Source organism: Ruditapes philippinarum, unplaced genomic scaffold, assembly GCF_026571515.1.
Source record: "Ruditapes philippinarum isolate M1 unplaced genomic scaffold, ASM2657151v2 ctg1310_1_1_1_1, whole genome shotgun sequence".
Classification (NCBI taxonomy): domain Eukaryota; kingdom Metazoa; phylum Mollusca; class Bivalvia; order Venerida; family Veneridae; genus Ruditapes; species Ruditapes philippinarum.
In genome coordinates, this window is record NW_026856986.1 from 141,174 (window position 1) to 166,542 (window position 25,369).

A 25,369-nucleotide genomic window follows, 5' to 3' on the forward strand; every position below is an offset into this window, starting at 1 on the left:
GTTATAATATTTGAATGCGGACAAAAATAATATGACTATTTCATAACTAGATTCTAAATGGAATTATTAACAGGAATAAATTCCTTTGTATGTAAGACTTGCTTCTTAAGGAGAAGAAGTAAATGATGCAATCATCATATATCAGATGCGATGACGTCATGAAGAAGAACACATGATGTTTATATTGCGCCAAAACAAGTAAAAACGGCTTAAAATAACTAAAAGAGCATGAAATAAATAGAAAATTTGTAAGCATGTAAAATATATTTCACTCTAGAACACCAGCTATTATATTTTCACTCAAAGCTACGCCACTCGTGAAAATATTGCATCATTCTGATGTCCACTCAGTGAAATATAATTTGATCTTATATGCAAAACAAACAAATGTCCTCTATATAATTGTTATTGATATCAATTTTTCAAAATGTCATCCTCCATGAAAAGCTACTCATGTAAAGTTTTGTCAGGTGTTTTTTTTCCACCTAATAGCAGATCTTGAAATCAAAATTGCACCATTTACAAAATGCAAATTTGGTCGCTTTCATTTCTGCAATCACTAAATAAACTCCTCCAAATCCAAATTGTACTTTTCCTTTTACTGTCTGAGAGCTGAATATTGAAAATCCAGTTTCTTGAAATTGTGAATCGTGATCAGGGTAGAAATATTGTATTTTTTTAAAATTCTGTCAGGATATCACAATCATGAATGTTATTTTATCAAGGTGTTAAATTAGAATAAAGAATTTCATCAGAATTCACTGATGTGCAATTTTTAGCTAAGCTTCTCTATTAATAAATTATCAGTACACCTTGCATTATATATAACCAAGTCATTCCTGGTAGCATGGAATAAGTTCTATTGATAGAAAGAATATTACTTGTTTAAATTGATGAAAGTATATAATTTATGAATACTTTTCCTAAATAAGTTGCTTCCCTTTGATGAGAACAAATTTACCATTGACCATAAATAAATTTTACAATTTTCTAATGCCTCTTTTCTCTATAGACGTTTGAACTGTTATAAAAAGTCTTTGTATTTATATATTTAAACACTCCCTGACAATAAACCATTAAAACGATCCAGATAATGCCTTGTGCGCCCATTTGCCGTGACAGACAATGTTGATTTACTCAGTGCCGGCTTAATGAAACTTGAGTGCTATGAAATAGAATGCAGAAACGAAAGTGTGTATGAATTATTCATCGGCAGTTTATTGCAATTCAATAAACTTTATTCTTTATTGAATAAACAATCTCAATATTAAACACTTGGGCTGATAAATCTTTTATTACCATGTTTTATACCTTGTTGTGAAGAAATAATAGCAGCTCGTAATTGGGAAGGAAATGATATCCCACCTATAAAGTGTTCCAGTTATCTATTTTTATCTGTTTAGCTTTTTGAAAGATTTTCTATCTCTGCTTTATGAAGTAAAGTTTGTTTTAGCACCATGCTTTTTCACTAAAACACTTGATAAGAAATTGTTTTGAATAGGGATCAGGAGTATATTGCAATAATTATTACAGAATTGGATGTCGCAATGCCAATATTCTATCTGGTAATATTATATTGCAAGATCTTTTCAGATACCACAATGATATTGAAGCTCATATATTTATAATGAACTTTTAACAACAAAAAAACACACACACACAGAAAAAAGTAATTCTTTCGCAAAAAATGATTACATTTAGTTAGTGTCATTTACAAATATTTAACATCAAAATAAAATAGAATTTTTTTAAATTGCATGGCGCTTAATTATTTATATATTTTCTCATTATACTATATTTATAATAACAGTGTTCAGTATGATATATATACCTGACTAAGACTTAAAAAATACATACAATGTATAGATCAACTCGGAAATTTAAAATCGTGAAAAAGTTCCAAAAGATATGATAAAGAAATATAGCATGAAAACAAATCCACTCCCAGCATGTCAAAAACCTCAGTCACTATAGTCTGGAGTCCCTGTAAATAAGAACTAGACATTAGAAAGATGTGATGAATATGAAGATTTTGTGATGAATATGGAGATTTTGTGATGAATATGGAGCTTTGTGATGAATATGGAGATTTTGTGATGAATATGGAGATTTTGTGATGAATATGGAGCTTTTGTGATGAATATGGAGATTTTGTGATGAATATGGAGCTTTGTGATGAGTATGGAGATTTTGTGATGAATATGAAGATTTTGTGATGAATATGGAGATTTGTGATGAATATGGAGCTTTGTGATGAGTATGGATATTTTGTAGAGAGCTCTAAATAATTGATACAATTCTATTTTCAGCAGTAGATTACTTAAGGAATAATTCATTGCGTTCATTATCATCATCTTTGATACTTACAATTATCTCTACTTTTTAACCAATTAATTATTTCAGGTGTGAATATAATCATTTTATTCATGAAAGGTAAAAGGCACATGATGGCAATATCAGGTTAATGTTAATATATTGACATTTGAGCCATGTCACGCCAAAACCAACATAGTGCGTTTGCAACCAGCATGGATCAAGACCAGCCTGCACATCCGCGCAGTCTGATCAGGATCCATGCTGTTTGCTATCAGTTTCTCTACTTGTAATAGGGTTGGTAAGCGAACAGCATGGATCCTGATCAGACTGCGCGGATGCGCAGGCTGGTCTGGATCCATGCTGGTCACCAACCCATTATGTTGGTTTTTTCATGGTGCGGCTCATTTTATGACAGTTGTCCAATGACTTTTCTTTTGTATGTTTAAACATAATTTTTATGTTTTAGCTCGATTACGAAACAAGTTCTTGCAACTTATATTAATCATTTTAGACTATGCTTCCTGCCATTGAACAATCAAGTACTTATGTCATATGAAGAAACATAGTCATGACCCAACTAGGGCTCAAACCTATGATCCCTTGGTTGTGAGGCAGACACCTTAACTATTTGGCCACTACTCTTATATATGTACAGGTGTTTCACTTCATTTCAAAGGAGCTTCGTCAATTTTTTTTTAAAGGAGGTGGCTATAATTGTCAGTACCAGGTACCCTGTCATGAAAATGAAATTGCCAAAAAATGTCCGGTGGTCCATAACATGTTACATAGGATTTTATCCCTTTGGAGGATTTGATGTGAAATTAATCTACAACTCTAACTAGAGTCTGCCAGCGTACTTTCACATTAAAAAGAAATGAAAAAAATAATCTTAAATTTGATTTAATCCAAACTTAATATAGTGATCAGGCAGAGATTTGTTTGAATATATAATAAATACAGTGAGGATTCATCAAATGCATGTTAACAAACCGTTAGGACAATTTATTCACTGAATTAAACAGCATTTCATGGTCTTCATTCTCGGAGCTGCAAAGATATATCCTCCTGATCAATAATGGCTGCTTTGGCCTTAAATTAGGCAGTGCTTCCAGTCTATTCCCACACATTAAGACCAGTCAATATCAAATTGTCAGGAGGGCCGCTCATGTGAATGGTAGAAAATTGATAAAACCATTATAAGAAGTCTGTGTTATTATTCATAGAGGGGATTTTAATACCAATACGTGAGATGGTTTTACAGAGCAATAAGAAGAATTTATTTAAGAAATAATTATGTGTGTTGAGGTCGAAAGAAAAGGATTTAATTACTTGTATTATTTTGGAAATATCTTTTGAAAATGTCTGCTGCATGCATATGTGAATGATATTTGAGAAAAGTGTGCTGTACAGTATTGTATAAACACTGTGTCAAAGCAATTTAATTGTTTAATGTGATTTGTTGGTATATTTGACTTTAATTACTATTATATATATCACATAAGTTGTCATCTAAATTTTGACAATGCTTTTTTTGCCTGTGGAAGTAAATATTTTTTTGTTATCAAAAATCATTTAATGTTTGGGGTTTGTTGTTGTTGTTTTTGTCATCAAAAATTATCTAATGTTTTTGGAAGCAAAATATTGTTAAAAAATGTTGTCCTGATAAGTTTAGAGATAATTATATTATACATCAAAAGTTACAATGTAAATGGTTTTATAATTAACAGTTTAGAAATGTTTTAATCATCAAATGTTTTTGGCCATCAATGATTTAGTAAATTAAATTGTTGTGAAAAGTTTGAATATATTTTTTACTAATCATAAGCTAGTTTGTCTTCAAAAAGTAGGGCACCAAATGTTTGGCAATTTATTAGCCATCAAAAGTTTGTTGATGAATACATATCATCAAAAGTATGGAAATGGTTTGCTAAAGAGTTTCGTATTATTGACAATACAGTTTCATATAACTTCCAGAATAAGCTTGATTTTATTTTTACTAATCGAGCAATATTGCTACAGCAATTTGATTAAACCAGTTAAAACAGAACTAGTTCCATTTTTAATTTTTGTTAATCAAGCATGCTATTGCAATTTTAATTTCATTCAAATTTTATTGAATTGGCTTGCAATGAGATATTAAAAAATGTTCTGTTCATTAAATTTTAAACAACTTCTATAGGTTTGTATTAAAGGAAGTCTCAATGCAAGAATGAAAAAGCTTTGGAGTTGAAGTATTATATTGATTTGTGAAGCCTGGACGTGTTAAATCTATTTTAATGATTAATTAATCAATTTTGTTTGATCAAATATTAATGTGCCATGATCTTGGGTTGTACGTTTCCTGTTCAAATTGATCAGATGATTTCTTAATTGTCTTGTAATGAGCATTTTGATCTATTGATGTGTTCTTCCTTGTGTCACTTTGATAATTTTATTGGCATTACTAATCAGTATTGGTAATCAGTATTGCATCTTGATACACTTGTTACTATATACATGTAAGTAACAAAATTGTCTATGATTTCAATGATGAGGGTCGGCACCATTATTCATTTTGCGGGGCGATTGTCACCTTCCGGCCCTACTCCGACCCTGTAATAATCTCTTATATCATACTGAAATACTTCGTATTTAAGTTCTGGACCAAAAGTTTGTATTTTGTCCTATTTCAAACAGAAAAGAGTCAGGTCTGTTCATATGGCTTTGCAGACTGACCACGCTCTGGGAGTTGTTCTTACTGTTTATTCAAGTGAACCATGTGATATATTTTGTAGTGTTACGAAGCTAAAATAGGTAAGCATTTCTCAAATCATACTTGCCCTAACATAGGCATGCATTCTTCAAATCATACTTGCCCTAACATAGACATGCATTCTTCAAATCATACTTGCCCTTGCCCTAACAAGGGCATGCATTCTTCAAATCATTCTAGCCCTAACATAGGCATGCATTCTTCAAATCATTCTAGACCTAACATAGGCATGCATTCTTCAAATCATACTTGCCCTAACATAGACATGCATTCTTCAAATCATACTTGCCCTTGCCCTAACAAGGGCATGCATTCTTCAAATCATTCTAGCCCTAACATAGGCATGCATTCTTCAAATCATACTTGCTGTAACAGAGGCATGCAGTCTTCAGATCATACTTGCTCTAACATAGGCATGCATTCTTCAAATCATACTTGCCCTTGCCCTAACAAGGGCATGCATTCTTCAAATCATACTTGCCCTAACATAGACATGCATTCTTCAAATCATACTTGCCCTTGCCCTAACAAGGGCATGCATTCTTCAAATCATACTTGCCCTAACATAGGCATGCATTCTTCAAATAATTTTTGCCCTGGAAATAGTCAATAAGCTTTCTGCAGATAACATTTGGCCTAGAAAAGTGAATTCACAAACTGGAAATTTAAAATTTATTTCATGCCCCTGAAATTTCTTTTTTTACAAACTACCAGTAAACTGTTATGTAATCGTAATTTTGAAATATTGAATAAGCCGCGTCACGACAAAACCAACATAATGTGTTTGCGACCAGCATGGATCCAGACCAGCCTGCGCATCCGCACAGTCTGATCAGGATCCATGCTGTTAGCATACAGACCCTATAACAAGTAAAGAAACTGATAGCAAACAGCATGGATCCTGATCAGCCTGCGCATCGCGCAGGCTGGTCTGGATCCATGCTGGTCTCAAACCCATTATGTTGGTTTTGTTGTGACACGGGTCAACTATATTACTTTTAGCTTTCTTATCTACATTCCCCCATCATAGGGCTGTCAGAAACATCTAAGGGCAGTTGCTTGAATATCTTAAAAATAATCACTAGTGTCAAAACAATGAATTCTGGTATTTCACATGGCACATGGTGAGAAAAAATGTGCAGCCTGACTGGGACTCGAACCTGAGACCCTTGGAATACGGTTTCGCAGTTCTACTGACTTCAGCTATCCGGCCGTTTACACATCATCTCCCCTAAATACTCACATTTCGATTCCATTTTTGAGCAGTTTGCATTTCTTTTACACAATGCTTATAAACTTGATAATGTTTCTGACTACCCACTTCTTATTGATTCTGCTGTACTTAAAAAAACCATAGCAGCTTTTGAAGAAAGACAAATGAGCCGTGTCACGACAAAACCAACATAATGCGTTTGCGACCAGCATGGATCCAGACCAGCCTGCGCATCCGCGCAGTCTGATCAGGATCCATGCTGTTTGCTATCAGTTTCTGTACTTGTTATAGGGTTTGTAAGCGAACAGCATGGATCCTGATCAGACTGTGCGGATCCATGCTGGTCGCAAACCCATTATGTTGGTTTTGTCGTGACACGGCTCAAATTTCTTTTTATAGGCATCTGCACTTATAGGGATAGAATAGTAAAACTTGATTTAGAGATTTCTGTTGGTTCCCCCGAGAGTCGTCTGCAAAATGAACGGAATGAATGCTGGCGATGAAGCCGATGTTTTATTGGAATTACTGCGATGGTTTTTAGGAGAGCCGCTCAGTGTTGTATAGAATATGCTTGGGTGAAAGAAAGAAATTACGTTTTAGAAGAGAAAATAATAATCATACTCGGATGTTATTCGAAAATGAAATTGCTTCACACTGATTTTTATCTCTGATATGGCTGTGTATACCAGTAATGAAAAAATTTGACAACAACGTTAAATTTTGTTGGATTATGTTCAAGATTTGTTGTTTAGAACTTTTTCTTCCTTGAAAAAGGTTTAACTTACAAAATACTGAAGATATTAGAAGTTATTTTGTTCATAAAATTGTGCTGTAGTGTTATTTTTTTCTTGTATAAAATTTGATTAGAATGGGCTGATAGATTGAAATTCTAATTGAATGGGATCTTGGATTATTCAAGTTTTTCTAAAATGCATAAATTTTGTTACAGTGTATGTCTCCTATTAAAAAAGAAAAAATATGACTGTTTAAGCAAAATATTTTTTCTTAAAAAATTAAAAAAAAAAGTATTTTTTCTTTTTTAACTTAAAGCAGAATGTCTTGCTTTTTAATATTAAAATTTAGTGAAATCTTACTCAAATAATTGCATTTTAATAATAGAAACAAAGTGTTTTCAATTTTTTCAAAAAAATTTCATCTATATACTTGAATTTTTGTCATTTCTGACTTTTTCTTTAATAGTAGATTCATCACCTGAGTTTCTGTGAGTGAACTAAAATAATAACATTATGGAAGTTATCAAGTCATTGGGTGAAAGAAACACTGTTCATATTAATGGAAATAAAATTGAATTGAAGACCAAAATGAAAACTGGGAGAACGTTTATGAAAACTTCTTTGGATTTTAGAGATGCTGTTAGCGTTGAAAAATTTCAAGTGCCGAATAAGAACTGTTTACAATTTAATAAAAAGGCTTGGCTTATAAGTCAAGCTTGTTACAAATTTTTCCACAGAGTTCATTCCTTTTGGTGCTTAAAAACCTTGCCAACAAGTGTCGCTTTGATGTTACTGTTTCAATTATTTGCACCAATCTGCGAATCATGCTATGTTTTTCCGCCAGGCAAGAAAAACCCTTGCGCGAATATGGAATGTGAATTAGGTGCAGTGTGCGTATCATCTAAGGATGGCCTTGAGGCCCGATGTGTATGCCCGCGGGTGTGTCATAACTATGGTGATAGTGATGAAAATTTACCCGTATGCGGAAATAATGACAAAGATTATGACAATTATTGTGAGCTTCGTAAAGACTCGTGTAAGTCTATGAAGGAAATAAAAGTAAAACATTATGGAAACTGTGGTAAGTATAACTGATGATAAAATTGCATAAAATATTATTATTATATGTATATTTTATTTAAAGCATTGGATGCATTTTATTTTTATCTGAGGTAACAGATATGCAAACAAATACAACCGATTTGAACAAGGGTCATTAGGGGGATATTTAAATCTAGGGGCTGAAAACACAACCGATTTTAACAGCATTTCAGCCACTGAAATGAATCCCTAATCAATGTTAATAATGAAAACCCTGCTGGGAATCATGCATAGTCATATTGATTTTAAAAGGAAATTGAAAGTATTTTAAAGAAGTTAATAAAAAAAAATAATAAAAGCATTGGAGGAAATTGAGACTCAGAGGATAAACTTGCGCTTGGGAAGAGACCCTTTTTTGATAAATGTTTGTGTTTTAAGGCAATAGTTCTTTTCTAACATTGGTGGTTATCAGCAGACATGACTCACTTTACTTGACTTAAAGCAGCCTTCAGCTTTTATAAAGATTAAACATGTTGTTTTTAGAGAAACAGTTTCATATAATTGTCACAGGGTGAGAAAAATGTGCAGACTGACCGAGACTTGAACCTAGGACCCTCAGAATACCATTCCGCAGCTCTACCGACTGAGCTAATAATTCCAGCCACTTACACCTCTTTTCCCCTTCATAGTGAACAGTTCTGAACTGTGACATAATTGTTTAATCAAAAGAAGTAAGGTCGTTGCAGTTTTCCATTGGTAAAATACATAAACAATAAAGAAACCCTGTGATACCTCTAATCTGCCGGTTCACTCTCTATATGTAAATTAGTAATATGTAGGATTTGTTTCCCCGATCTTCTATTTTTAGAAACGAACATCACTTGTGTGCTATCAATAGCTCTCGGGACGCCCTTTTGAAGAAGCCTAACTTAAGAATGATATGATGCACTTTTCCAAGATATAATTATACTGACATACTTAGTTTAAAACAACACAGAATTGTTTTTCCAACAAAAAATAAAAGCTGAAGGCTGCATGCTTTAAATGAAGGCAAATGACTGGAAATTAAAATATTTAGTAACCAATATAGCCACTAACAGTTGGTTGGCATATAATTTTAGAGTTTCAAACTGCTAGTGCAAAAATAATTTAAGACAAATCAACACTAAAGAAGTTAGAAAATTGTCCACTCTTATAATAACTTAGAATAATAAACAATAACTTGAGAATGATTTAGCTTACATTCCTAGATTTGGTGGAGAGGTTGAACGCGACTAGTAAATGACACAATGCTCTGAATTAAGGAAATACAAAAACAGTTCCAAATGCATAAAAAACATAAAATTTGAAATCCGTGCATCATTACGTAAGGTTGAGTAAAGGAAAATTATGCAAAAGACCAAGCTTGATTTTAGTTAAAAGCATTGAAATACTTTTCATTTATTAGTTATTTGTAAAATTAAAATGATTATTCTGAAAAACTGATAGAATGAATGCAGGACTGAAATTTTTTGCACAAGTAACTGGTCAAGAATTACATCAAATCCTGACATATCAAAAAACCTCAGTGGAGTCCCTTTAAGGTATTTCTTATGGAACATTGAACAAATAAACAAGCAATAGAGGGTAGTGAATGTTTTAAGATCAATACTGAATTTATTGAACCTGTTGAATAAAATTATATTATGTTATCCAACGAGTTCAATAAATTTCTTAATGAACTTACACCAACATAATATTCTATTATATAAAGTGAAAAAGTAACATTCTTCATTGACGTGTCTATAGTATAATGCTAACATTAAGTCTGTCTTAATGCTATGCTTGTAAAAACAATAACACAAATGATGTCACGTCAAAATATATGCACAGCCGTGCAGTACCGTTTATACGGAGTTGCAAAAGAGGCACGGGTGTGCGATAAATTGTCTTCGGAAGTTTCACAAGCATGCATGTGAATATTTCAAAACACCAAAAAATTTCTGAAATCTAATTTCGTTCATTTTTCGGAGGTTGCGGAAAGAACTTTTTTTTGGTCTATAGAGGATAACAATCATTATCCCGTTATCGAACCATCTAAAACAAACAGCAATAACTTAAAACTATAAGATCTAATATCTAGACAATCATTTCAGATTCTTATCAGAATAATAAGCGCTGGAAAATTGCCTTTCCAATACTTATCAATTTTCTCCGAAGAAATTTATGTATCCGAAGTATTAGACACTGTGACGCTATTGTCTTCGTTATGGAAAAAACCACTGTGCTCTTAAGGAGAGAGTGCTGTTTTTCTTGTTAATAATTTATTAGGGTGCTACGTTTTTGTGCCCCCACGTTAGTGGCGGGCATTTAGATTTACCCTTGTCCGTCCGTCCTTCCGTCCGTCCTTCCGTCCGTCCGTTCACTTTTGTGTCGCACGTAACTCAAAAAGTATTTGACCTAGAGTCATGAAACTTTACAGGAATGTTGATCAGCATGTGTAGTTGTGCACCTGGGTATTTTCGTCTGGATATTTTTAGTATTTTCAGAGTTATTGCCCTTGACTTAGTAAAATTTGGCAATTTTCAACTTGTGTCGCATGTAACTCCAAAAGTATTTGACCTAGAGTCATGAAACTTTACAGGAATGTTGATCAGCATGTGTAGTTGTGCACCTGGGTATTTTCGTCTGGATATTTTTAGTATTTTCAGAGTTATTGCCCTTGACTTAGTAAAATTTGGCAATTTTCAACTTGTGTCGCATGTAACTCCAAAAGTATTTGACCTACAGTCATGAAACTTTACAGGAATGTTGATCAGCATGTGTAGTTGTGCACCTAGGTATTTTGGTCTGGATATTTTTAGTATTTTCAGAGTTATTGCCCTTGACTTAGTAAAATTTTGCAATTTTCAACTTGTGTCGCATGTAACTCAAAAAGTATTTGACCTAGAGTCATGAAACTTTACAGGAATGTTGATCAGCATGTGTAGTTGTGCACCTGGGTATTTTCGTCAGGATATTTTTAGTATTTTCAGAGTTATTGCCCTTGATTTAGTAAAATTTTGCAATTTTCAACTTGTGTCGCATGTGACTCAAAAAGTATTTGACCTAGAGTCATGAAACTTTACAGGAATGTTGATCAGCATGTGTAGTTGTGCACCTGGGTATTTTCGTGTGCATATTTTTAGTATTTTTAGAGTTATTGCCCTTGACTTAGTAAAATTTTGCAATTTTTAACTTGTGTCGCACATAACTCAAAAAGTATTTGACCTAGAGTCATGAAACTTTACAGGAATGTTGATCAGCATGTGTAGTTGTGCACCTGGGTATTTTCGTCTGGATATTTTTAGTATTTTCAGAGTTATTGCCCTTGACTTAGTAAAATTTTGCAATTTTCAACATGTGTCGCACATAACTCAAAAAGTATTTGACGTAGAGTCATGTAACTTTACAGGAATATTGATCAGCTTGTGCAGTTGTGCACCAGGTATTTTCGTCTGGATTTATTTAGTATTTTTAGAGTTATTGCCCTTCACGTAGAAAATTTTTGCAATTTTCAACTTGTGTCGCAAGTTTCTCAAAAAGGATTTGACATAGTCAATAAACCTTATAGGCAGGTTGCTCAGCATATTTTAGATTTGCACCTCGGGTTAGGCTTGTGGATTTATCCAGTATTTGTAGAGTTATTTCCCTTGACTTAGTAAAAAGATTGACAGAACAGTGTCGGGGTGGGGGCACCCGTGTCCTATGGACACATTTCTAGTTTTTTTCTGAAACAGTTGATTAAGAAGGTTGAGAAAAAGGAAACGAGAATGACGCGTGCTATAATACTCGGGACTATGAAAAAATAGGCCTTATATGTACAATTCAGAAACATTGTTGGCAACTACATTGTTATGACTCTCGATTGCCTGTAAGAAAAAATAACTGACTATTGATTTCTCATTGAAAGTAATGGAATTTGCATTCCTAGAGGCCTGATCGTGTGACTTGATTTAATTATTTCGGAAATAGAGATTGATTCAGGCTCGATTCACAGTAGTTTTCTCTCCTTATGCCAGACACAATACTTAATTGCTGAAAAATGCTCCTTCTTCATGACCTTTAAGGAAAAAGAATTTGATGTTTAATGGTTCCTTTTTGTTACATGTTGCTGCTTTTTCTAAGAAATCAAGACTTGAATTTTATGATGTTAATATTCTAGTCCAATGCTTTGCATTTTTCAAGGTTTCTTGGTTCACTAGTAGATTTGTGTCATCATTTCCTGTCAAATATATTTTTAGGTTATAATGTAATGATGTCACATTTCCTGTAAACGTTTAAAATACCGTAATGATGTCATATTTCCCATAAATCAAAATTAGAACATCTTAATGATGTCAAATTTCCTAACTTATAGATCACCATAATGGTGTCACATTTTCTGTATACTTAACTCTAGATCTTCATCATGTTGTCACATTTTTCCTGCATACTTCTAGATCTTCGTATGCTTCTCAATCACCATCATGGATCTATATTCATTGTAAATTTCTAGATCAATGTAATGGTGTAACATTTTATTTTACTTCTAAATCACTATAACATTATGTCACATTTCCTGTCAACTTTATGATGGCACAGTTGTCTTGTCCTGTATATTTTAAGAAATACTTTCCATGAATAATACTTGTGTCACACTTCCTGATATTTACCATAAATAATACTTGTTCTTAAATGTCACATTTCCTTAGGCCTAAAAAAAAAAATGTTGTGTTTCCGGTGGCCTGACCGACCCTATTTTTTAGCGCCGACCCAAAGTTTTTTATTGATGTACAAAAAAAAAATGGCGCCCATACCGACCGTACCGAAGACGGGTTTTAGTATTGCGAGTCGACAACGATGTCAGGCACAGACGATTCGTGTTCCAATTACGCATTAACGCGCACCGGCAAATATGGCGGCACAACAAGCAGCCGAAGTGTCACTGCTGGCGATTTCCTTTAAAAATACGATCATAGTTTGGCAAAACAGGAAATCAAATTAATTGACCACAGCAAAACAGCTCAAAACATTTTTTGGACGTGCATGGTCATGTTAAGAGTGAGAATATTAAAATTGAAGCCAGTTGTTCGGTAAGAATAAAAAAAATGAAAACGAAAGTCGAGTCATGCCATTGGTAAAATTTATTTCAAAATATAAGATTGAAGTCTAGGTTTGGTAGTCTAACATTTTTAAGTACTTTTATATGCTATAGAATATAATTTAAAGTCCATATAATCCGTATCTGACATATCTACAATCGTTGATTGACTGAAAAAAAAAAAAGAAAAAAAAAAAAACAAAAAAAAAAACCCTACTTTTTTTGGCCTCGCCACCAGAAACACATCAATTTTTTTTTTAGGCCTTATACTCCCATAAAGAATATTTGTTTGTGTCACATTTCATAATTCTTTCCATAAATAATTATATAATAGTGGGATCCTAGTGAGGACGCCCTAGTAACTCAGTAGCATCTCCTACAACGCAACCGGAGCAGCTTGAAAGTGCAGAAGGAATGCCGAATGAACGCGGTGGATATCCACGACTATTGTACTGCATCTCTATCGGGCTTATACTGCGTGTGCACAGCGCTTTTACAGATTACGATTTCAGCGCAGTGTAAGCACAGTTAGAGCACCGTGGTGCATAGAACACAGTTGAAGCACAGTCTAAACCAGACAATCGCCAATTAAAACGCTGTGGAAGCTCTGAGGCAACACAATGATCATTGTGAGGAAACCGTGAAGTCTCCATTGATGTGTTGTCATCGAAAATATCACATTTTTTATTGCGATTTCGCGGCGCTTTGTTAAATGTAACAACACCATGCAAACCCAGTCTAGTGTGACAGGGCCTTTAAGAACACATTTCTTTCTTTGTAATTGTTCCAGTATCTTAGACCCTGTCAATTTCCCAATTCATTTCCAGATTTAAGATATTCGAACACTCATAATATATTTCCAGATCCTTGTGAAAAAGTGAAATGCAATGGCCAAGAAGTGTGCGAGATCGAAGACCATAAACCGATTTGCCGATGTCAGAAAACATGCGAGGATGATATATCACCAATTTGTGGTAGTGACAAAAAGACATATGGCAACCTGTGTTTACTGAAACAGCAGGCATGCCGTTTAGGGCGAGATATCTCAGCACTTTATGACGGCAAATGCCAAGGCAGTACAGGTAAGTCATCAATAAAGTTTACACCTTGTGACCATAGAGGGCCTGCATGTTTTCATCAGGCGTTGAACAAAAAATAAAACAAAAAACAGCCGACTAGTGATTATGTCAACTCATAGTTGCTATAGTTACTAGCATCCTTATAATAATTGCTGATATAAAATCATCTCGTTGTTTACAAAAATATTTAATAAATACAGGACTATCTGTTGATGTCCATGTAAGGAATTTTGATAACATGAGATTTATATGAGCCTTACTTCAAAAATTGATTCAAATGACAGTCAATATTTAGTTTAGTTACTTATTTGATCTGTACTTGTTGCAGTCAATCATCTAGTCAGAGGCTGAATATACCCTTGACCTATTGTGACCCTTAGATGCAAATATTCATACTGCTATTTTAAAATGTACTATCCAAGGACCAAACAGAAAATCACCATAGTCAAAAACTTTCTTGGATGCTACTAAAGCCCCAAACAACAATTTTTTTTTAGATTAGTCAAAGTTGAAACGTTACAACTTTGTGCAATAGAATGTCTGTTAATAAAGAAAAATATTACTGACCTAAACTTTTTATCTTTGGATTTTTAAAACAATATGTACTTGTAAATAATTCACTTTTTTTGGGACATTGATGTATATTCTGTATATTTCATTCATGCCATGTTTATAGCTATGCCACTTTTGGTTTACAATTTATTGCTCATGAATTCATTTTTAGAAAAAAGTAGTTCGTATTTCGTAAGTAAACTCGATTGTTTTAAAAACAGGAGGAGAAGCAGGTTCCGGCGGCATTGCAGACGGTAAACATTTCTACACCGTCTAACTGTGTGTGTGTTAGGAACGGAATGCGTTTATACAAAGGGCAATCAATAGACATTTTCACTGGAACTTAAATCAAATTTTCTCTTCAGATATAACTTAGTTAATGCAAGATGCCTTTTATGTAGATTTCCTGAGAGAGTTGAAATTACTGATCATGTTTGCCTTCGCTACTTTGAAAATTGAATCGAAATGCTTTTGTACAAGATTATTGCCAGTTTTCCTGAAAGTAATAGAACACGTTTTGCATTTTAAAATTTTCTCTTGAACATAATTTTTTTTTTTTTGTGCACTAAAATGTCAAATTGGTGAAATACCATACACATGGATGGAACCCTTAATTGTCTGACTTAATGATATGCATACTACTTATTTTTACACGCCCAATTATTGCATTGTCTGAAATTAATAAGATTAGTAATTAGTATTATTCAGGCTTTGACTCATGTTATAGTTCTGCCCTTTTTCAGTATAAACCACATGTAAAGAGGTGTCTCAAGAGCAGATTTAAATGAAAAAAGAACATTTTTGGATAAAAGCCAAAGCATGAAACTTGCATCACCAGTTCCTAGTATATATTGTTGATATGTATATAAAAATTGAAAATGTTTAACATTGCCCTTTGTTACATATGTAGATGACTTTGAAACTTTTAGAAGTGATACTTTTACCTTTATCGAATGAAGTTATTTTGCAGTGCCTTTTTACAATCAACTTAGTTTGAATGACCGTGAACTTTTTTATTCTTTTTTTGAGCCTTTTCTTTCAGAACGATTTAACCGCAGGTTGTGAATGCGTGCTAAGCCTGGACCTTTTTTTCCACATTCTTTTAGATGCAAAGCAGAATTTTGTAGCTGAACATTTTTGATATTTACACAGTTGCTGGTAAATGTTTAGTTCAAAACTACCACTACTCTTCGGGCTTTAAAGTTCGACTCTATTCAAAGAATTATTGGTCATAGCCAAACCCTCCCCCGATGTCAATGTTGGCGTCTCTTCATTAATACTTTGTTAAAGTTTTGCATAAATTAGTCGACTCTCAAAAACCAGTGGATATATTCAGTTAAGACTGGAATAGAAATGGCAGGTCACTGTTACAGACCCATAACTAATTAGCACTGATTACATTTTTAAAAGTATCATAACATTTGTAAGATCTAATTTCACAACCACTGAAGATATTTATATCTATTCATAAAAAAAATTATGTCTTAAGCTAATGTTTTTGTTGGTATATCACCAAGGTCCATAACTCTTACATTGATTTCCATTGAGTTTTTTCCCTTTGTCACATTAAACAATTATTTAAAAGTCCAAAATTTGTTTTGAATAGTCAAGCATTCTGTCAGACAGGCACTGCTCTTGTTTTAATGTATAACAAGAGATCAAATCTTACAGCAGTTATCTTTTGTTGTCTTGTAGATCAAAATACATTTTTTACTCAAATTCAGATTTTTTTAAAAACTATTTTGAAATTTAACCAATTTACCAGTTACAGAAAAGAAATGAAATTCAAAAATTTCACTGACTAAAAAGATTTTGTTTTACATTTTTAGGAGTTAGAAATTTCCCTAACCACCACTCTCCCCTCCCCATATTCGTCTGTTCCCCACCCCCCTCGTCTAAAAATCTTAGACAGTTGATTGGGTAGTTGTGAATTTCTTTACCGGACTGTGTATAGAGCATTTTGATTTATGTTTCACATTTAAGCAGACATGAGATATTAATGTACATGTAGTATCAATGTAGCAGATGGAATGTTTATATGTGTAAAAATTATAATCCTATTTTTAGATTATACATGTATATTTAGCATTTTCAACGACTCTATGCATATTTTATATGTACTAAAGAAAATAGTTCAGAATGTCATTGATCCAGAATACTGTCACTCCGTTTTTCATTTTCAGAGTTTTTATCACAATGGCGTCTGCTTTCTACTCGTAACAATTGATTTCCTATAGTTCAACAGGTAACACTTAAAAGAATAAAAAAGAATTGACAATCTAAAAAACCGGTACATTAAAGTGTCCTCATTTAACATTTCATTTTCATCGTTTAGTCATGCATGCATTATTTGATCATAAACAATGGCCGTTTATTATATTATACAGCTTTTGGTTGGTGAATAAAGAAGTGGAGAAGTCATTCCATTAAATGTGGTCCCACAACGCTTTAAAGGGAAACGTTTTAAGAAATGACACAAGTAATCTAATAAAATAGTGAAGCTATTTGCAATGCAATTCAAAACTGGATGAAGCCCATATATATACACACATTGCTGAGTTTACAAAAGTGACATACTGGGTGTACAAATAATGATTTATACGTCATTTGGGAGAAAAAAATGGTTTATTTACTTAATAATTAATTCTGTCAAAAGAAACTGATGTTTGTTGTATTGATTTTAGACTTAATTGAATGTCTGCTTAGACATAGTCATGCAATATTAAAAGATGCATTATCCTAAGGTGAAGTTTCTTGATGCCAATCCCCCTCATACATAGATTTACAATAATACAATTATCATAAAACACAGGGATAGAAGGCCCATGTGGCTACATGACTTAGGATAACTTGCCTATAAGAATAACTTGTGGATTTGAATCCTTACAGGGACTTCCGGCTCTTGCATGTGAGGATATAATCATACAAGTAATCCAGCAAGCTCAGTACAGAAAGTTGACAGGCACAGAGGGGCAGGCACCCTTAAGCCTTGACCTTTGTGTTGGTGTGAGTAACATAAAACAAATACAAAAAGAAATGTTGATCAATAGAATATTACTGTATATTGAGCATAATAGCTACTCAACAGTTGATAATACGCAAACAGCTAATTATTCCGGTGGCAGGAGTACAAACAAACCTCTAAAACACACACACAAATGTGCTCAAATGATCGCTGGCCACATGGGTTCAAAGCATGTCAGGGGCAAGTCATTTCTTTGAGCTCATTGTTCAGCACTGGTTGGTTCCTTTAATTTATTATTTAGTAAAGGATTCAAACGTGTGCCTATAAGCTTACAGCTTCCATAACACAATCAAACTAGATATAAACTAGATGTACTCTTTGAACTTATAACCTATTGAAAAAAATACTCTCTAATCTTGATATATGAAACATAACACTTTACATGACTTTTGATTATTTAAAATGTTATTGTAATTATAATCATGGTGTAAATCTTCAGGAAATAAAAGACTGAATACACCTTACAGTACATTACCTCTGTAGAGCATTACCCTGTGTGAGGCAGAGGTTTTGGTTGGTACTGAGAGGTGGTTGTTCTAGAGAGGTGTAATTCACTGTTAAATCTTAGTTTTGGAAGATTTGATTATGTTTTTATAAAGAGTTTATCTCTCTACAAATAGCTGTTCTGCAGAGCTCACAGCAACAATAAAGACAGTTTGGCTGAGAAAGTTGACTAGGAAAGTTTGGAACAAAGTTATCCACAATAGAATTTGATAAAATCACTGCAAATGATGAGCTTTGATCAAATGAAGATGCCATGTTTGCTGGAGATGCCATGTTTGTTGAGGATGTTATGTTTGTTGAAGATGCCATGTTTTTGAGGATGCGATGACATGTTTGTTGAGAATTACCTCCCTTGATTGCTGGATTAGAAAATTGCCATGCGGTACCATTATTCCCTTAAAGTATGGGTTACTTATATATTCCTTGAACTAAACCATGGCCTAATTTTAGTTTGCTAAACTGATCAACACGATACCAATACAACTTTTAGAGAAAGGGTACAATTGAAAATTGATGTCAATTTACTCTGCCTGATGTCTTAACACAATTTGATTTTGTTATAATTATGGTAATGTCAAATGAAATGATTTGGGATGAAACTAAATGGAGCGGAATTATATAGATATAGGATTGGACACCTTTTGTCATTTGTAATGACTTTCTGTTATTCATTTACAGAATATGTCAATTTACTCTTTGATGTCTTAACACAATTTAATGTTATTTTATGATGATGCTGGGATGAAACTAAATGGAGCAGAAATATATAGATACAGGATTGGACTCCATTTGTCATATGTAATGACTTTCTGTTATTTCTTAACTGAAAAGATCTATTATTCAATCAAATATTCAGACTTGATACTTAAGATAACAAATATATGGCTGCTTAACTTTGAATTACTTAAAATAATGACTGTGAACTTCAATAAAATTTAAATGATCTAAAACTTGATATTATTTTGACCTATGAACTTGTCAAAGTTTCATCAAACTCATGAAGTTGCATGTAATTGCATTAAATATCAATAAATCATCCTGATTATCAATATTAAATATTGCAAATGGTGTTTAAATATCAAAATCAAAGGGAGGTAACTATTGCTAATGATATAAACTATCAGGTCACATAATCATGGATGGTGCAAATTTTTCTGAGCTTTAAATACCTAACCAATGTAGCAACTTATCCAGCATGCAATGTTGTCAGCATGTGATTTTTTAGCATGTATATTGTTAAATGTTGTAACAGAATAAACTTGATTGTATATATGATATTTTTTATTATAAATGTATATTGTAATGCATATGGTGCATTAACCGTTCACTTAATAGAAATGTGATAAGTATTTTTTTTTGTAATTTTTGATGAAATTTTAATGACTTTGTTACAAAAAACATTTTACATTCATGTTACCATTTTTTATTCTCATTTAACTTATTTTGACTGAACTTCATTATCATTTTTAATCAGTTGAAAAGGTCATTGCCATTCCAGCATAATGATTATTAGTGTTAATAATTTTTTGTTATAAAATTTAGGAAGAGACATGTCTTTGGCATTTAAATGAAGTTAAGTTGTAAAATTAGGGAAGAATTAAATTTTGCCATTTGAAGGTTTTTTTAAAAAATAAATGTTCCCTAAGTATTATACGAGTACCTCCTATACCAGATGAAGGATTTTCTATAAATTTGGCTCAAATGTTCACAACAATCAGGCAGTGTGCAAAAACCTATCCCTCCACTGTACAAGCTGTAGGTCAAGGTCACCCTTGAAGGTCAAAAGTCAAATATCAGACAATTTCATGTATGCTCAATACATCCTGTACCCCTTGAAGGATTTACTTAAAAGGATCAAATGTTCACCTTTTCAAGACAATGTGCAGACCACATCTGTGCTAGCTCAAAGTTAAAGTTACCCTTGAAGGTCAAGTATGAGACAATGTTTTGTCCGCTTTTTATGCTCCCCAAAAAATTTCGGGGGAGCATATAGTCGCTGGGTTGTCCGTCCGGCCGTCTGTCAGTCCGTTCAAACCCAGAGGTACTTGTGTGACTTGGAGAACAATAGGTAACAGTAAATTATCCTTGATCCTCAATATTCATTCCGTTTTTACTTGTGTGTTTTTTAGAAGCCTTGTGTGACTAAAAATGGCTAAAAAAATCAAAGGAAAAGTCACATAAGTACCATTTCATAAGTACGTCAGTCAGTCCGTCCATCCGTACGTACGTCACGAATTCGTGTCCAGCCCATAACTTTGTTATTTGAAGTCAGATTTTACAACTATTTCACAGATTGAGACAATGTGTCATGCGCAACATTTCAGTCGCTACCTTGAAGGTCAAGGTCACAGCATGACCTTGCAGCAAAATCTTGACCAGCCCATAACTTCCTTATTTGAAACAGATTTTACAACTATTTCACAGAAATGATCACCATATTGAGACTATGTGTCGCGCGCAACATTTGGGTCACTACCTTGAAGGTCAAGGTCACAGCATGACCATACAGCAAAATCGTATCTGGCCCATAACTTTGTTATTTGAAGTCGGATTTTACAACTATTTCACTGAAATGATCACCATATTGAGAAGATGTGTCACGCGCAACATTTGGGTCGCTACCATGAAGGTCAAGGTCACAGCTTGACCTTGCTGCAAAATCGTGTCCGGCCTATAAATTCGTTATTTGAAGTCGAATTTAACAACTATGTCACAGAAATGATCACCATATTGAGATGACCTGTTGCGTGCAACATTTTGGTCGCTACCTTAAAGGTCAAGGTCACAGCATGACCTTGCAGAAAAATCGTGTCTGGCCCATAACTTCGTTATTTGAAATTGGATTTTACAACTATTCATAGAAATGATCACCATATTCAGAGACGATGTGTCGCGCGCAACATTTGGGTTGTTTCTACACTTTGAACTTTGTCTGTGACCTAACTTTGACACTTCAAGAGGTATACCTTCCTGTGCCCAAAACCTTTTTGGGGAGCATCACCCGGTTCCACCTGCTCCTGTTAATTCCTATTCCCCTTGAGGCATTTTCTTCAAACTTATATGCTCACCTGTACAAATATGGCAATGTGCGAAACCCATACTGCAGTTGTGCAAACTCAATGTCAAGGTCACCCTTGAAGGTCAGATATCAAGATAATTTTGCGCAAGTGGGCTGTTTGGCTCTTGTTCTCAAACGCTGAAAATAGTAAAGTGTCAGCTGTCACATAATTATGTTCAGCCATGCGACAGCTCTTGTATTTTATGGTTTCTTAAAATAAACCTGGCATTGCAAAGCATTGTTTAATACAATAGTGAATGTCTTTCCCAAGGGAACATTAATTTTTCCTGAAATTACCAAAGTGTGAAAGGATGGATTTAATATCGGCATCAGAAATAAATGTGACGCAAATGCTATGAACATGGTAATTGATGACAGTACTCGGAAATTTTTATTCCATTTTTCTCTGCACATGATGAAAAATCATCTGCATCTCTACATTGATGCAAAGGAATTACAGGGACACTAATTTTTTCAACGCCATAATTTTACTGATTCCAGAGTTTTTTTTTTTTCTCTTCTAAATTATGAAAGAGCCCGAGCCATTTTGATTTGTGGAGGAAGATATTGCTAATTATACTTTGAAATTTTCTTGTAATACTGTTTTGTGGCATTGAGTAAAGAAATTTTTAATTGTGAAAGCAGCATTTCTTTTCAGTTATGAAACAACTGGCATCTTGGTATCTTAAATGGGCCTTCTTCATATTAAGAAACCTTATGATTAAAGGCCCCTATTACACTGGGGAAAAACCCTGGATGTGCATTACTATTCAAGTGGAAATAACTATTTCATTTTTTAAAACCAAATAAGATTTTCAAAGTGGACATTTGTCATTGATTTTTTCATTTTTAAACCAGATAAGATATTCTAGTGGAAATTCCTCATTAATTATTTAAACCAAAACAAGATACTTTAAGTTAAAATTCATCATTGATTTTTTTTTTTAATTTTCTGTTATAACATTTGTCTACTGATAGATTTTGGAGGATAAATATTAATTTAACAAGGAGATAGGAACTACAGATCTTCATGCATGAGCTTGACTGTAAATGAAGAAAACATAATGTTCATTTAAAACAATGAATATCGTTATTTCATTGCAAACTAGCCAGGTGTTAATGCCACAAAATTTTCTGCTCCATATAAAATTTTTGAGGACTGGCATGAACAGTTACTGTAGTTAAATTGTTGTTCTTCGTACATTTGCCAAGATTCCATTTAAAATTAAGATTTTTTACAGGTCCTTAGATATAAATTTTTTTTTAGAATTACATTTTCAATTTTAAATACATCATAAAATTATCTGCTTATCTAATGCATTAATTTGATAAATATTTAAAAAAATTCTCATTTTCATAACCTCATGATATTTTTGTTAACCATATTTATCATTTCTATCTTCAAATATTTACATCATTATCAAGTTTTAAAGAAATGCTGCCAGGCCAGAAAAGAATCGATAACTTTGTGGGTATGAACAGAAAACCTCTGTGGAAGTTTTTTTCAAAATTTTTATCAGTTTAAAAATTGGGCCTATCTATAATTATGCACTTCTGTGTTAAATTGTGATGTTTTAATTTGGTACTGGAAAATTATGCAGTATTGTTTTTCAAAACAGACATACAGCTGTGGGATTTACAAAGATTTAACCAATTGTCTTAACTAACCTGTTGAGTTATGCTTCACAAGAGATTTGCAGATAATTCAAAACTCAAAGCCATCACTATTCCCAGGGGAGAAGGGGGACGTGAGGGGGGTAGGGCGTGTCTGGACTGGCCTGTTACAAGTGGCTTTTTCCATAAAACTAAATAGTTAAACCCTTTCTCTGCTAAATATCTTTAATGAACTTGTATATCTTTCAGTCTGAACAAAAGTTTTTTTTTCACTTTTAGAGAAAATTTCAAATTTTGTACTGACCAAATATCAATCAGTGCAGGCATATAGGTAGAATCAGTTGCTACCAGCAAGCTTAGAGTTAAAGAGCTATAAGACTTTAGGTTTATCTAGGTTATCACATCCTCTGTGATTTTTTCTAGTCTACCTAATCTAACTTGATTGATGTCATTGTCTCACTGCAATTGTTACTAGTCTCACTGCAATGGTTTCTAGTTCTCTTATTGTACCAGTCTACATATTGTTTCATGTCTCACTGTGATTATGACAAGTTTCACTGTGATGTTATTGACTGTGATTGGTTACCTAAGTATATCTGTGATTGGTTATCTAAGTCTCTCTTTGATTGGTTTACCTAAGTCTCACTGTGATGTCATGTTTATCTAAGTCTCACTGTGCTTGGTTATCTAAGTCTTTTTGTGATTGGTTATCTGCAAGTTTTGCTGTGATTGGTTACCTAAGTCTCACAGTGATTGGTTATCTAAGTCTCACTGTAATTGGTTACCTAAGTCTCACAGTAATAGGTTACCTATGTCTCACTGTGATTGGTTATCTAAGTCTCACTGTGATGTGATGGTTATCTAAGTCTCACTGTGATTGGTTATCCAAGTCTTGTTGTGATTGGTTATCCAAGTTTTGCTGTGATTGGTTAACTAAGTCTCACAGTGATTGGTTACATATGTCTCACTGTGATTGGTTATCTAAGTCTCACTGTGATTGGCTACCTATATATCACTGTGATTGATGACCTATGTCTCACTGTGATTGGTTAACTAAGTCTCACAGTGATTGGTTACATATGTCTCACTGTGATTGGTTATCTAAGTCTCACTGTGATGTTGATGGTTATCTGAGTCTCACTAACAGTGATTGGTTATCCAAGTTTTGCCATTATAGGTTACCTAAGTCTCACAGTGATTGGTTACCTATATATAACTGTGATTGATGACCTATGTCTCACTGTGATTTGTTACCTAAGTCTTGCTGTGATGTGATGGTTATTTTAGTCTCACTGTGATTGGTTATCTAAATATCTCTTTAATTGGTTACCTAAGTCTCACTGTGATGTGATTGGTTATCATTGTCTCTCTGTGATTGGTTACCTTAGACTCACTGTGAATTGGTTATCTATGTATCACTATGTTTGATTACCTAAGTCTCACTTTAATGTGATTGAATGTGATTGGTTACCTTAATCTCAATGTGATTGGGTATCTAAGTCTTACTGTGATCCGTTACCCATGTCTTACTGTGATATGTTATCTAAGTCTCTCTATGATTGGTTATGTAAAGTCTCACTGTGATTGGTTGTCTCAGTCTCTCTTTCCGAAATGGAATTTCAATAATTCATCTTGGAATCAATAAAGGTCAACAAATAAACTTGAAATTTAAAGACAAACCTAAATAATTTACTTGATTTTCTAAACTACCGGTATGTATATCAGCCAAATTTGAATATCACGTCAATAAATTTTCTCAATTTAAAGTTTTTGTATAGTGTATCCCATGCGTTTGAAGACTGTTTTCGAACACCTTAGACATATCATACTGTCTTTGTTTGACAAATTTATATGGATTGTGTCTGGGCTTTGTGGTTATAAGTGACATTCTCTACAAGATTGTAAGGTAGACCTTTTACAAATGTTAAGCCAGATCTGACATTTCCACCAAGATTGAGAGGAAATTGACCAGCATCTGCTATCTTTAATGTTCGAGGAAGCTTTCCTTATATGTCAGGGAAATTGTTTTTGTAGACAGAATGTTTTCTGCAGACAGCTGCCAGGGCTTAATCCCCCCGCAGAAGGCCATCTAATTCTGTGAACAATATTTTCAGGAAAGCTCTGAATCTTAGTAGACTTTTCATTGGTCATTTTAATCCTTTCTCCATACAAGCTGCTGAGCTCACGCTGTCAATAGAAAAATACGTATTTACATATCGGTTATATATAAGTAGTATATGCAATCGAGGAAATTAGCTAATTGTTTTCCCGCCATTTACATTGCAAAATTAGGCAACAATGCAAAGGTCATTGAGCTTAAGTTAAAACATGAAACTTTACGCATTAGAAATAATGCAAAAAGAGAAATTTTGCAAAATAT

At 33.5% G+C, this 25,369-nt stretch overlaps 1 protein-coding gene across 14 annotated transcripts in view; it reads left to right on the forward strand.

Moving 5' to 3' along the window:
- LOC132748391 (agrin-like) overlaps positions 1 to 25,369 on the forward strand; it is a 232,091-nt gene that overhangs the window by 139,765 nt on the left and 66,957 nt on the right. For 2 of the 14 annotated variants that reach the window (XM_060737976.1, XM_060737979.1), the window contains exons 1-4: positions 6,782 to 7,055; positions 7,482 to 8,096; positions 14,021 to 14,239; positions 15,010 to 15,042. In XM_060737976.1, coding sequence (XP_060593959.1) covers positions 7,529 to 8,096; positions 14,021 to 14,239; positions 15,010 to 15,042 — 820 coding nt within the window. In that variant the 5' untranslated portion in view covers positions 6,782 to 7,055; positions 7,482 to 7,528. Of the gene's footprint in view, positions 1 to 3,540; positions 3,561 to 6,776; positions 7,056 to 7,481; positions 8,097 to 14,020; positions 14,240 to 15,009; positions 15,043 to 25,369 lie in introns of those variants that run through there. The other 12 variants (XM_060737989.1, XM_060737990.1, XM_060737987.1 and 9 more) reach the window with 9 other exon arrangements.